At 44.5% G+C, this 15,599-nt stretch overlaps 1 protein-coding gene across 1 annotated transcript; it reads right to left on the minus strand.

Moving 5' to 3' along the window:
- Positions 1-1,448: 1,448 nt before the first annotated feature.
- Positions 1,449-11,566, minus strand: bri3 (brain protein I3). Its single transcript, XM_046305652.1, has 3 exons — positions 10,949-11,566; positions 10,425-10,542; positions 1,449-3,877 (listed from the first exon to the last, which is right to left on the minus strand). The coding sequence occupies exons 1-3, from the start codon at positions 11,112-11,114 to the stop codon at positions 3,745-3,747; spliced, it is 417 nt and encodes a 138-aa protein (XP_046161608.1). The 5' UTR covers positions 11,115-11,566; the 3' UTR covers positions 1,449-3,744.
- Between the last annotated feature and the right edge of the window lie 4,033 nt (positions 11,567-15,599).

Consider the following 15,599-nt stretch of genomic DNA (forward strand, 5'->3'; position numbering starts at 1 on the left):
AGCATTTCTCTTTTGCTAAAATAATCTATTCACCTGACAGGTGTGGCATATCAAGAAGTTGATTTAACAGCATGATCATTACACAGGTGGACCTTGTGCTGAGTACAATAAAATACCACTTTAAAATGTGGAGTTTTGTCACAACACAATGCCACAGATGTCTCAAGTTTTGAGGGAGCGTGCAATTGGCATGCTGACTGCAGGAATGTCCACCAGAATTGTTTCCAGATAAAATGTCAATTTCTCTACCATAAGCAGCCTCAAACCTCATTTTTGAGAATTTGGCAGTACGCCCAACCGGCCTCAAACTGCAGAGGCATTGTGTAGGCGAGTGGTTTGTTGATGTCAGTGTTGTGAACAGTGTGTCCCATGGTGGCGGTGGGGTTATGTTATGGGCAGGCATAAGCTACGGACAATTAACACAATTACATTTTATCGATGCCAATTTTAATGCACAGAGATCCCGTGGTGAAATCCCGAAGCCCATTGTCGTGCCATTCATCCGGCGCCATCACCTCATGTTCCAGCATGATAATGCACAGCCCCATGTTGCAAGGTTCTGTACACAATATCTAGAAGCTGAAAATGTCCCAGTTCTTCCATGGCCTGCATACTCACCAGACATGTCACCGATTGAGCATGTTTGGGACGCGCTGGATCGACATGTGCAACGGAATGTTCCAGTTCACACCAATATTGCCATTGAAAAGTTGGACAATATTTCACAAGCTACAACCAACAGTCTGATCCACTCTATGCGAAGATGTTGCGCTGCACGAGGTAAATGTTGGTCCCACCAGATACTGACTGCTTTTCTGATCCACACCCCTCCCCTTTTTAAAGTATCTGTGACCAACAGATGCATATCTGTATTCCCAGTCATGTGAAATCCATAGTTTAGGGCCTAAAGAATGTACTTAAATTGACTGATTTCCTCACATGTACTTGAATTCAGTCAAATCTTTGAAATTGTTGCATGTTGTATTTATATTTTTGTTCAGTATATTCTGCTTCTCTTCTCGTTATTTCAACTCTTTGTCGTGATAAATTGTTATTGGTGAATTATAAATGTTACAACCAATAAAATAACAGTTACTTCATGACTAGAAAGGCCAGGTTTCAAGCCAAGGCACACACTGAATACACCTTTTAAAGGCTATTTCCCTGATTTTGCAGAGATCACATTCATGTTCAACTCTGGATGTCAGCTCTGATTCTAATTAACTGGTTGAGAAACTGAATCCGGTTAGTTACAACTGGGGTTGAATTGAACAGGAACAGGGTTGTCTTCTACACAGTGATTGGGCACTGATCTAGAGTCAGTTGAGCTGTTTAGACCATATGATTATATGGAAAGAGGGACCTGACCCTAGATCAGCACTCCTACTTCCAGACGCTTTATGAATACGGGCCAGGAAAAGGTTTAAAAGATCAGCCAAGACATGTACCGCACTCATGGTTCTTTATTTACAATAACTCTTTTAGAAAAAATAAGGACCTCAATCATGAAGGCGTGCGTAGTGTTTCAAAGCAGATCCATGTAAAATACCCCCAATATATGACCCCATTTTATTACATGACAGAGACACTACTGGTGGTAGAGAGACATATGGGTACATAGAGACACTACTGGTGGTAGAGAGACATATGGGTACATAGAGACATTCTCGGTTGATTGTCTATTGTTGGGAGGATTGCAGGAGGCTGAGTTGTCACTGAGAAGAATACTAAAATGGCTCCAGATTATCCAGATTATCCATTACACACGTCAACCTACTTGTATTATGCAAAAAAAGTCTGAAACAAATAAACGCTGAAGTCTGCAGACTTCTATAACAGCCATCAATCAGAATCATACCTGTGAAAATATGACATGGCCCCAGAATAAAAAGAAACCAGAACAGACAACAGCTCAATGACAAATGTTCCATGTCTCAGTTTGGGACAGCTGATGTCTGTGTTACGTTTAAAACCCTCCCCCAGCCAGAGTCGAGCTGGGAAAAGATATTCTCTGCAACACTGGCCCAGACTGAGTGGGGGCAGCATTCTCAAAGGCTTCAAAACAGAGGTTGAAAAGGGTTGCTTAAAGAGGCTCTCGCTCCGTGGGTCATTTCCTTATAGTCCTATACCTGTACAGTGACCAACCATTTCCCAAAGTAATGAGTCTCCTTTCAAAAATACATCATTCATCCTAAAATGTGACTACATGAAACAGAAGGTGCTTCAGAAGTGGCAGAACTGAACAATTCCCAGGTGTGGTGCAATTGGAATTTAACATTGAGCACAAAATCTACTTGTGCCTCCGTTTGATTGAACATGACAAAACAAAGGAATTCTATCAAGTAAATGATTTGTTATTGAGCCACATAATGATCACAATCCCTTTCTGGGCCTATAATCACAAAGAGCCTCTAGGATCAGTTTGGCTTTTAAATCATAATGCACAAGGTTTATATGGACAGGGAGGACCTGATCCTAGATCTCCTACTCGGATGCACTTGTTGAATATGCGCCTTGGGGCCGTATCCACAAAGAATCTCAGAGTAAAACATTTGGTCGTAGGTGCTAAGAGACAATCTACTCCTACTCTTATGGGTAACAATAAAAGCTATGCAGGAAGCTTCTTTAGTTATAACAGTCCCCCAACTAGTCAAGAGATATTTAGGGTGTCTATGGGTTGGGCATCTACAGCCTATATTAACTTTGTGTTGGGTAAAACTAGCCGTGTCTATGGGTTGGGCATCTACAGCCTATATTAACTTTGTGTTGGGTAAAACTAGCAGTGTCTATGGGTTGGGCATCTACAGCCTATATTAACTTTGTGTTGGGTAAAACTAGCAGTGTCTATGGGTTGGGCATCTACAGCCTATATTAACTTTGTGTTGGGTAAAACTAGCCGTGTCTATGGGTTGGGCATCTACAGCCTATATTAACTTTGTGTTGGGTAAAACTAGACCTTTTTGAAACGCTTTATGCAACATTATCGGCAAGTGACTTGATGCCTTAGATGTGTTGAACAGAAGAGTGCTGACATAACATTCATATTTTAACTGTCAAACTGATTCAGTGCAATATTCCCACCACATTATTCTAAACATGTGCAAAGCCACATATCAGGCCAAATGAAAAGTAGACAGAGATGTGTCATGCAGATGATATCACACGTTTGACCACTGCAACATTCCCTGTGGTTGTCTGAAGCGTGTTGTACAGCTGTCAGTGCCTCGTCCTGATTGGTTATTCCTCATCATTTGCAACAATGTCAATGAGCATCATCACTATCCTTCTTATGCAGTACCTCAAACTGTGGTGATTACCAACGGAGAAACTTTTGAGGTGATTTTTCTCCTGGCTCAGAGTCTGTCTGAGCAGTAACTTATCCTCATAAAACCTACTGGGAGCTGGGAGCTTTTTTTTTGTCTTAAAACAGGATCCAGGATATTTTCTGATACGCTTTGTGGAATATGGCCCCGGTCTGTTTTCTGCTCTGTATCGTAATAAAAGGCACCAGCAGTAGATGGACAAAGATCAGGCTTCTTCACTAGATAATACTACCAAAGTATATTCTACCATGTACAAATGTAGGTTTTCACATGCACCTCTATCATATCTCAATTAAGTTCATTGTGGCAACTACTTAATTGTTGTATAGAAAATACCTGGCATTCTCAGTGTGTAACAGTTATAAACAACAAAGTTATAAGATCCAGCTGGGCTGAGAGGACGAGCTACAGGTTGGTCCTTCTACCCGAAGGTGGCGCCACAGTTGGGGCATCTCCTCTGGCGCAGTGCCAGGCAGAAGAGGATCCCCAGGGGGAAGAAGAAGACGGCACACATGATCCCCAGGCAGGTGAAGTCATCCTCCAGCACGCCCACTCTAAAAAGATGAAGGCAAATATTAAAGAGATAGAATGTTGGCCTCTGGTGATGCTCTGCTCTGGTGATGCTCTGCTCTGGTGATGCTCTGCTCTGGTGATGCTCTGCTCTGGTGATGCTCTGCTCTGGTGATGCTCTGCTCTGGTGATGCTCTGCTCTGGTGATGCTCTGCTCTGGTGATGCTCTGCTCTGGTGATGCTCTGCTCTGGTGATGCTCTGCTCTGGTGATTGAACCATTCTGTTGTTGTTGTGTGTCAAGTCGCCACAGGACAAATAACTAATAATGAGAGAGAATAATAAGTAGTCTATACTTTCAGTCATTGTGACTCTGGGCTTTCTAGGTTCCCATGGTAATCGTGTTGGAGATGCAGTGCTATTAGATGCAGGAGCCGTGAACATAATCATAACACTGTTATGTGGTCTCACTGTGTGACCTGGGGAACCACATGGAGAGAGTTAACTGTGGGTTCCCCTGAACAGAGTGGCTACTAGAAGGAACAGAGCTGCAGGGGTTAACAGCTAGCAGGAACTACTGTCTGGTCTTATGACTCCACGTGTTGGCTGACTAGCATCACGTCCAATGCATCGGTCAACTCCCCTTAGAGGAAGTCTACATTATATAGACCCAAATATATATAGATGTTGAACTGTAGTGATCACACTATACACCAACTGGCCCATCACAATCACACTATACACCGACTGGCCCATCACAACCACACTATACACCGACTGGCCCATCACAACCACACTATACACCTACTGGCCCATCACAACCACACTATACACTGGCCCATACAACCACACTATACACCTACTGGCCCATCACAATCACACTATACACCTACTGGCCCATCACAACCACACTATACACCACACTACTGGCCCATCACAACCACACTATACACCTACTGGCCCACTGGCCCATCACAACCACACTATACACACAATCACACTATACACCTACTGACTGGCCCATCACAACCACACTATACACCTACTGGCCCATCACAACCACACTATACACCTACTGGCCCATCACAACCACACTATACACCTACTGGCCCATCACAACCACACTATACACCTACTGGCCCATCACAACCACACTATACACCTACTGGCCCATCACAACCACACTATACACCTACTGGCCCATCACAACCACACTATACACCTACTGGCCCATCACACCACACTATACACCGACTGGCCCATCACAATCACACTATACACCTACTGGCCCATCACAACCACACTATACACCTACTGGCCCATCACAACCACACTATACACCTACTGGCCCATCACAACCACACTATACACCTACTGGCCCATCACAACCACACTATACACCTACTGGCCCATCACAACCACATCATGGTGTGTTCCAATCAGACAAACACTGTATTTCAATAAGTATTGTGACTAGAGAGAGTGCAGCAACCAGAAGTTACTTTTTACAGCAGGTTAGGAGAGCATTTTAGCCAGCCTCAACCCTTTCCCTAACCTTAACCTAAGTTAAGAAATATGTGAGCAACAACAGGGGAGCGCAAATGTAGTGTGGACTTTGACGTTTTGCCTGCTGTGTCTGTGTCTGTCTGTGTCTGTCTGTCTGTGTGTGTTGCCTGCACCTGCACCTGCCACTGCTTATCAGCTGAGTATCAGAGTGCCAAGGCCACAAACTGGATTAGAACCCTTTAGTGAACCTGGCAATGCAAATAGTGGTGACAAACTAAAACCATCCCCTCTACCGTCAATCTAGTGGTGACAAACTAAAACCATCCCCTCTACCGTCAATCTAGTGGTGACAAACTAAAACCATCCCCTCTACCGTCAATCTAGTGGTGACAAACTAAAACAAGCCGTCTCCCTCTACCGTCAATCTAGTGGTGACAAACTAAAACAAGCCATCTCCCTCTACCGTCAATCTAGTGGTGACAAACTAAAACAAGCCATCTCCCTCTACCGTCAATCTAGTGGTGACAAACTAAAACAAGCCCCTCTACCGTCAATCTAGTGGTGACAAACTAAAACAAGCCCCTCTACCGTCAATCTAGTGGTGACAAACTAAAACAAGCCATCTCCCTCTACCGTCAATCTAGTGGTGACAAACTAAAACAAGCCGTCTCCCTCTACCATCAATCTAGTGGTGACAAACTAAAACAAGCCGTCTCCCTCTACCGTCAATCTAGTGGTGACAAACTAAACCAAGCAGTCTCCCTCTACCGTCAATCTAGTGGTGACAAACTAAAACAAGCAGTCTCCCTCTACCGTCAATCTAGTGGTGACAAACTAAAACAAGCCCCTCTACCGTCAATCTAGTGGTGACAAACTAAAACAAGCCCCTCTACTGTCAATCTAGTGGTGACAAACTAAAACAAGCCCCTCAGCTCTGTCAATCTAGTGGTGACAAACTAAAACAAGCCCCCCCTCTACCGTCAATCTAGTGGTGACAAACTAAAACAAGCCCCTCCCTACTGTCAATCTAGTGGTGACAAACTAAAACAAGCCATCTCCCTCTACAAATCTAGTGGTGACAAACTAAAACAAGCCATCTCCCTCTACCGTCAATCTAGTGGTGACAAACTAAAACAAGCCGTCTCCCTCTACCGTCAATCTAGTGGTGACAAACTAAAACAAGCCATCTCCCTCTACCGTCAATCTAGTGGTGACAAACTAAAACAAGCCCCTCTACCGTCAATCTAGTGGTGACAAACTAAAACAAGCCCCTCTACCGTCAATCTAGTGGTGACAAACTAAAACAAGCCAAGCCTCTCCGTCAATCTAGTGGTGACAAACTAAAACAAGCCCCCTCTACTGTCAATCTAGTGGTGACAAACTAAAACAAGCCCCCTCGCTCTACCGTCAATCTAGTGGTGACAAACTAAAACAAGCCCCTCTACTGTCAATCTAGTGGTGACAAACTAAAACAAGCCCCTCTACCGTCAATCTAGTGGTGACAAACTAAAACAAGCCCTCCCTCTACCGTCAATCTAGTGGTGACAAACTAAAACAAGCCCCTCTACCGTCAATCTAGTGGTGACAAACTAAAACAAGCCGTCTCCCTCTACCGTCAATCTAGTGGTGACAAACTAAAACAAGCCCCTCTACCGTCAATCTAGTGGTGACAAACTAAAACAAGCCGTCTCCCTCTACCGTCAATCTAGTGGTGACAAACTAAAACAAGCCGTCTCCCTCTACCGTCAATCTAGTGGTGACAAACTAAAACAAGCCTCCCTCTACCGTCAATCTAGTGGTGACAAACTAAAACAAGCCCCTCTACCGTCAATCTAGTGGTGACAAACTAAAACAAGCCCTCTCCCTCTACCGTCAATCTAGTGGTGACAAACTAAAACAAGCCGTCTCCCTCTACCGTCAATCTAGTGGTGACAAACTAAAACAAGCCCCTCTACCGTCAATCTAGTGGTGACAAACTAAAACAAGCCCCTCTACCGTCAATCTAGTGGTGACAAACTAAAACAAGCCCCCTCTACCGTCAATCTAGTGGTGACAAACTAAAACAAGCCCCTCTACCGTCAATCTAGTGGTGACAAACTAAAACAAGCCCTCCCTCTACCGTCAATCTAGTGGTGACAAACTAAAACAAGCCGTCTCCCTCTACCGTCAATCTAGTGGTGACAAACTAAAACAAGCCCCTCTCGTCAAATCTAGTGGTGACAAACTAAAACAAGCCCCCTCTACCGCAATCTAGTGGTGACAAACTAAAACAAGCCTAGTGGTGACAAACTAAAACAAGCCCCTCTACCGTCAATCTAGTGGTGACAAACTAAAACAAGCCTCCCTCTACCGTCAATCTAGTGGTGACAAACTAAAACAAGCCCCTCCTCTACTACCGTCAATCTAGTGGTGACAAACTAAAACAAGCCCTCCCTCTACCGTCAATCTAGTGGTGACAAACTAAAACAAGCCCCCCTCTACCGTCAATCTAGTGGTGACAAACTAAAACAAGCCGTCTCCCTCTACCGTCAATCTAGTGGTGACAAACTAAAACAAGCCCCTCTACCGTCAATCTATTGGTGACAAACTAAAACAAGCCCCTCTACCGTCAATCTAGTGGTGACAAACTAAAACAAGCCCCTCTACCGTCAATCTAGTGGTGACAAACTAAAACAAGCCCCTCTACCGTCAATCTAGTGGTGACAAACTAAAACAAGCCCTCTCTACCGTCAATCTAGTGGTGACAAACTAAAACAAGCCCCTCTACCGTCAATCTAGTGGTGACAAACTAAAACAAGCCCCCTCTACCGTCAATCTAGTGGTGACAAACTAAAACAAGCCATCTCCCTCTACCGTCAATCTAGTGGTGACAAACTAAAACAAGCAGTCTCCCTCTACCGTCAATCTAACACTCCTAGAAATCAGGCTCTATTATTTGACTTTGTGGTCCAGGCCTCAGAAGTGAAAACAAGCCTGTATTTACACCAAACACTGGTTTAAAGTCTCAATGTAAACGTGCCATTAGTGTATTCTATCATCAATTAGACTATTATGTTCATTTTAAAAACACTAAATGTGATTTTTTTTTTAACTAAATCAACACAAGACGGACACTACAGCTGCCGGGTCATGTTCATTCGGCACCAAACTGAATAAAACAGACAAACAGGAACGGACTACCTTGACTTGTCCAATAAGAAACACTCCTTTTCCGTTGCAAAACATTTAAATGTTTATTAGGACAAACGTTTTCCATTGTATGACCTAAAGAACACAACCCTGACCATTTTTCATACAAGACCATGTTGACTCATGATAACGTTTGACCTTCAAGAGCATCATACAGTCAATCAACTTCCTCTCTCCTGTCACATGTCTGTGTTCCAAGCAGCGGACACAGAGGATGTTGTATCAGACAAATTGAAACCACTGCGGTCACTCTCGAAATGAAGCTTTACCCTCCAGCAGCAGCTTTAGCGTGTGCTAGGCCTGCCTGCCTGCCTGCCTGCCATACTGTTACCATGAGGCTCACATGTAGCTATGCTGTGGAACACCCTTTAGACACAGATGGAGCAGAAGACAACAGTCATTTAACACATGGAAACCACATGTTCACCACAGGAACACTATTGATTGACAGTGAAAATGCTTTCCTTGCTGGCAGATCAGCCTTCTGATTGGTCTTGGTTTGGCAGACCCCTACACCTTCTCCCAAATCAGATCAAATTGTATTTGTAACATGCACCGACTACAAATCTGGTTCCTCCTTCAACTGTGGTTCATCTCAAGGTTTCAAACAATGTTCTTCCTTCTAAATCACCTTAGTTACACGCTTGTTATAGCATTACCCCCCCCCCCCTGTGGCTTTCAGAGAGTTCAGCTCTGTGACAACAGCTTAATGGAACATTTCACTTTCCAAACTCATTCATCATCTCCAGCATGTCAACATATGTGAGAACAGCAGGTTTCTATGTTTTTTCTCTCTCAAAAAGATAAGACTAACATAACCTGGTGACATCACATAACCTGGTGACATCACATAACCTGGTGACATCACATAACCTGGTGACATCACATGTTGTGCATCCTGTGATGTCAACCAACTCCTCTTAATATTTAGAGATTTCTTCATTCCATTATATTACTTTGAGATGTGTGTATTGTTGTGAATTGTTAGCTACTGTTGTAGCTTGGAAGACCAGCATTTCATTACACCCACAATAACATCTGTTAAATGTGTATGTGACCTATAAAATGGGATTTGAACTGAGCAGTCAAAGGTTACTTTACTAAAATATAATAAAACAATAAGACTGAATTGAAGGCTGCCAGAAATGCAGACAGTTCCCCCTCCATAGATACAATACTGTTGTACTGAATTCTGTGCCCCCTCCATAGATACAATACTGTTGTACTGAATTCTGTGCCCCCTCCATAGATACGATACTGTTGTACTGAATTCTGTGCCCCCTCCATAGATACGATACTGTTGTACTGAATTCTGTGCCCCCTCCATAGATACGATACTGTTGTACTGAATTCTGTGCCCCCTCCATAGATACGATACTGTTGTACTGAATTCTGTGCCCCCTCCATAGATACGATACTGTTGTACTGAATTCTGTGCCCCCTCCATAGATACGATACTGTTGTACTGAATTCTGTGCCCCTCCATAGATACAATACTGTTGTACTGAATTCTGTGCCCCCTCCATAGATACAATACTGTTGTACTGAATTCTGTGCCCCCTCCATAGATACGATACTGTTGTACTGAATTCTGTGCCCCCTCCATAGATACGATACTGTTGTACTGAATTCTGTGCCCCCTCCATAGATACGATACTGTTGTACTGAATTCTGTGCCCCCTCCATAGATACGATACTGTTGTACTGAATTCTGTGCCCCCTCCATAGATACGATACTGTTGTACTGAATTCTGTGCCCCCTCCATAGATACGATACTGTTGTACTGAATTATGTGCCCCCTCCATAGATACGATACTGTTGTACTGAATTCTGTGCCCCTCCCAACATACAGTTTGCTTCCCCACTATGTGTGTGTTGTTGGGGGCTGGTGTCTCACCTGCAGGCTGGGCAGCCCCCCACCACCACCACGGAGGGCTGGATGATGGTGTATGTACCAGGGTAGGGCTGCTGGGCTATGGCTGGGCCCATCTGTGCACTGGGGCCTTCTTGGAACCCTGTGGTAGGACAAGAGCAGAGGAGTTTGATGTTGAATTAGGCTAGATCTGAACTACAAGGGGAAGTCGTGAGTCAGTTTCCTTTTCAGTCAGCCAAGAGAGGCAAGGGATTATACAGTATTTGCCACTAGTTAAATAACGAACCCAGTACCCTGTACAGAGCATAGACAACTCGAATACACACTTGTACATGTGTGAAATATGATAAATATAAGCATCCACCCAAATGTGTATTGGTATTACAGTCTACAGTGTGGAAGCTACTCTATAAATGTCAGCAAGTTCATGCAACTTAAAATAAAAAAGTTACGTTATGGCGGTTCCAGCACATCGGCGCGTAACGACGTCATAGTTCAGGAGCTGGCTTTGGACGTTAGGTAACAACCCTACAATGTGATCTACTTGCCTGGGCCAGTGGGGTACTGATATGGCGGCGGCTGTTGAAAGCCCGGGGGTGCAGGGGTTGGGGCAGGGATTGCTCCATAATTGTGCTGCTGGCCATATTCATACGCCCCCGGGACGACGTTAGCATAAGCGGGAGGACGGTCTTGGAGAAGAGGTTTGCTGTCCATATCTGTTGCGTCCTCAAGTTATCTTTCTCTTTCTTTGCCTTGGCTGGCCCTCTTCTTCCCACACAAATTGGATTTACTTAGTCGGTGTTGCCTCGAGTCATACCACTTTTGCAGGCACTGATGGGTAAAAAAAAACGAAGAAAACACGACGCGCAAAAATTTAAGTTATCGCCTCTCTCCATGTGCCAACTTTGTCCCTGACTGCACCACCCGAAACACTCGCGGACTGCTCAGTCTAAAGGGAGGATGCTTATTTAAAAAAGAGGGAAATGTCTAAAATATCGCCATCTTATCACCTCATTATGTCATTTTTTGTCAAAAGAACCTCTCCAATCACTCTAGAGCACACAAAAAAACAGTTGTAAACTCGGAACTCGTTTTCCCTTTCTGTCTGGATTGTCACAAGACTCAAATCATGTGATGCGCTCCGGAACGCCTATGTGCGGAGAAAGGGGGCGCGTTCGAGCAGATCACATTTGTCAAGTCGGTGACCAAAGTCTGTTGCATTCTGGGTGTACAAATTGTCTGACTTGTGCCTATGAAGTTTTGACTGCAAGTTTTTGCAGTTGTTCTTCACCAACTTCATGCAACCATCGCCTGCTTAGGTCAACCAATCATTTGGATGACATGATTGAAACAGGAACCTATTTAACAAGTTGTGTGTACAGGTGATATACCATAAAACTTAAATTAATAGCCCGGGTGTTTATTTGCTTAAATTACTGAACACAACAGGTGCTTATTTGAACCAGGCACACTGTTTTTGTATATTTGCATAGTTAATTGTTTAATTCCAGCGTTCACTTCCATCATTTTAATCAATCTTAATATCCTGCACTAATGTGTTATAATTGACACAATTTGTCACGTTTCTTTTGTCTTAAATTGCCTCTTTTTTTAAATAAAAAAAATAAAATGTCCTTGACAGAATAATTATCATCTTTGACTGTGCATTTTCGGCAGTTCTTACTTTCGCCACAAGAGGGCAAAAGTCCTTACTGATTTAGTTAATGTAATTAATTTAGTTAATGTAACAAATCAAACATTACACCTCAAAACATTTATGGTGAACTAGTAAGCAATTGATTTAGACATTTGCTCTAATGTGTTAAGTTGCCCTGCTGGCTATTAAAAGGGACAGGTGGCTATTTGAGGCTGTGTGTAATTTAAGTTTTACAGTATACAAATAAATTGGACATTTTAGGTTCTCTCTCACTAATTGACTGTACAATATACACACATAATATTATACGATGATTTCAGTTGATGAGTGTGTGCTATGGGGGTTAGATACATGTTTATTTCAATATTATAAAGAAAACCTTTTTAAATAATGGCAACACTGCCATGTTGATCTGAGCCTTGCTGTTGGAAAACCACATTAGTGTCCAACTTTCGGCTTTCGCAGATGCAATTCCCCAGACTTCACTCCTCGAATTTCGTCTACAGTCGGTTGCCTTATCCCAGTGGTCACCAACCAGTCGATCGCGATCGACTTCTCGATCTCCAAGGCATTTCTAGTCAATCGCCAAACATTTCTGTAAAAAAACAAACAATAAAGCCTTGTGATCCTATTTTATTTTATTAGTCTCGGGCTGTTGGTGGTAGGTGCAGCCAATTCAGCTGCCCTGCGCGCCGGGTTGGCAAACCGTTGTCATTTCATGTGTCTGAAGGTACAAACTCTACCTTCCTGGTGGGCCTGGAGAGGAAATCAAGTGCACTATACCACTGCTGGCCAATCAGATTGCTCAGATGACCGAGTCTGCACAGCATTTTAGGATGCATTATAGAAAGCTACGTCAAAATTGATACTGTGAGATTTCAAAACGTTTAAAACAAGGACTATAGAGAGACTGTCAACGAACACAGTAAAGAGCTGATGTTTTTATGAATGAGTTGAAGTTCTTACTCAGCACTGTCAACACACTGAATTCAACACTTTTATAACCCATAAAATGCGCGTTCTTCCTATTTCTACTCAGCGCTTCAACAAGCAGTGCAGCAGTAATGAATGAGGAGGGAAGTGTATCTATAGGCTTGGGTTGTTTTTTATTATTATTAGTGGCTTGGGTTGTTTTTTATTATAATTAGTGGCTTGGGTTGTTTTTAATATCAAGGAATATTTCACTTTCTCTGTTCATATGAGTAACAACATTAATTTGTGCATGAGGCAGAAATATTGTGGTGCGACTCGAGTTTTGCCATCAGCTGGAAAACAATGTCTCTTTTTGGTCAGTGTCAGTGGAGGAAATGGAGAGCGGAGGAATGTTGAGAAACGGACCCTCAGTCTGCTGCTCTCTCCCTCCGCTGAGACTGACCCTCAGTCTGCTGCTCTCTCCCTCCGCTAAGACTGACCCTCAGTCTGCTGCTCTCTCCCTCCGCTGAGACTGACCCTCAGTCTGCTGCTCTCTCCCTCCGCTGAGACTGACCCTCAGTCTGCTGCTCTCTCCTCCGCTGAGACTGACCTCCAGTCTGCTGCTCTCTCCCTCCGCTGAGACTGACCCTCAGTCTGCTGCTCTCTCCCTCCGCTGAGACTGACCCTCAGTCTGCTGCTCTCTCCCTCCGCTGAGACTGACCCTCAGTCTGCTGCTCTCTCCCCTCCGCTGAGACTGACCCTCAGTCTGCTGACCCTCAGCTGCTGCTCTCCCCTCCGCTGAGACTCTCCCTCCTCTGAGACACCCTCAGTCTGCTGCTCTCTCCCTCCGCTGAGACTGACCCTCAGTCTGCTGCTCTCTCCCTCCGCTGAGACTGACCCTCAGTCTGCTGCTCTCTCCCTCCGCTGAGACTGACCCTCAGTCTGCTGCTCTCTCCCTCCGCTGAGACTGACCCTCAGTCTGCTGCTCTCTCCCTCCTCTGAGACACCCTCAGTCTGCTGCTCTCTCCCTCCGCTGAGACTGACCCTCAGTCTGCTGCTCTCTCCCTCCGCTGAGACAGACCCTCAGTCTGCTGCTGTCTCCCTCTGATGAGACTGACCCTCAGTCTGCTGCTCTCTCCCTCTGATGAGACTGACCCTCAGTCTGCTGCTCTCTCCCTCCGCTGAGACTGACCCTCAGTCTGCTGCTCTCTCCCTCCGCTGAGACTGACCCTCAGTCTGCTGCTCTCTCCCTCCGCTGAGACTGACCCTCAGTCTGCTGCTCTCTCCCTCCGCTGAGACGACCCTCAGTCTGCTGCTCTCTCCCTCCTGACCCTCAGTCTGCTGCTCTCTCCCTCCGCTGAGACTGACCCTCAGTCTGCTGCTCTCTCCCTCCGCTGAGACTGACCCTCAGTCTGCTGCTCTCTCCCTCTGCTGAGACTGACCCTCAGTCTGCTGCTCTCTCCCTCCGCTGAGACTGACCCTCAGTCTGCTGCTCTCTCCCTCCGCTGAGACTGACCCTCAGTCTGCTGCTCTCTCCCTCCGCTGAGACTGACCCTCAGTCTGCTGCTCTCTCCCTCCGCTGAGACTGACCCTCAGTCTGCTGCTCTCTCCCTCCACTGAGACTGACCCTCAGTCTGCTGCTCTCTCCCTCCGCTGAGACTGACCCTCAGTCTGCTGCTCTCTCCCTCCGCTGAGACTGACCATCAGATGCAGGCACCATAAGCCCAGTAAAATAAAAAGCTAATTATTTAAATGTAGCTCACTCAGCTGTGCCTCACAAGTAATACAACAATGGAGCTATTACCGGTGTGATCATATACACTACCTCACATTTTGAAATATATATATTTTTAAATGTCCAGAACAACACTGGCAAATTCAAGCAAAGCCAGTATGTGGTGATAATGTATTGGTCCTATAGGTTACCGCACAGCCTCATTGCTACAGTACTGCTATTAATTGGTTAATGTTGCATAGGCTTACATTTTTTAAGTCATGTAAATAAAAAATCAGAGCGGTAGATCTCGGCATTTTGACTCAGAAAGTGGTCTTGACTTAGAAAAGGTTGACCACTGCCTTGCCTTACCACTCAAACGCACCCAGCGCTTCTTAAAGTGGCAACCCATCAACATATAAACCTCCAGCGCTGCGCTGTAGCAAGAACTTCTCTCTAGTATTGGAAAATGTTTGCATATTAGGCTATTATTCAAACGTTGTACTAAATTAGACACAACACACAACACACAACACAACCTAAACCATCTTCTGCACAACAATCATTACATGCTGTATGACCAAATGTAACGTTAGGCATACAGCTCATAATATAATGCGTATTATATTTCTACATAATAGGCATGCTCTATTGAATGAATTGCATGCAGAGTGGCAACACTAGGCCTATATCAAGGTTATATGGCCTTCAAACTCAACTCTGGACCTCGACGCCAGTTCCACCGCCCTTTTCTTGTGTTGTCACAATTCCTATTAAGATATTGATACAGCCTCCCAATTTGATAAAGAGTGTAGCCTAAAACATAATAACTATCATGTCACTGTAGTAGCTCACTAACAATAACAAATATTGCCCCATGGTCTATTTGAAGACATTGGGCATGCAAATATCGTGA

Source organism: Oncorhynchus gorbuscha, linkage group LG16, assembly GCF_021184085.1.
Source record: "Oncorhynchus gorbuscha isolate QuinsamMale2020 ecotype Even-year linkage group LG16, OgorEven_v1.0, whole genome shotgun sequence".
Lineage (NCBI taxonomy): Eukaryota > Metazoa > Chordata > Actinopteri > Salmoniformes > Salmonidae > Oncorhynchus > Oncorhynchus gorbuscha.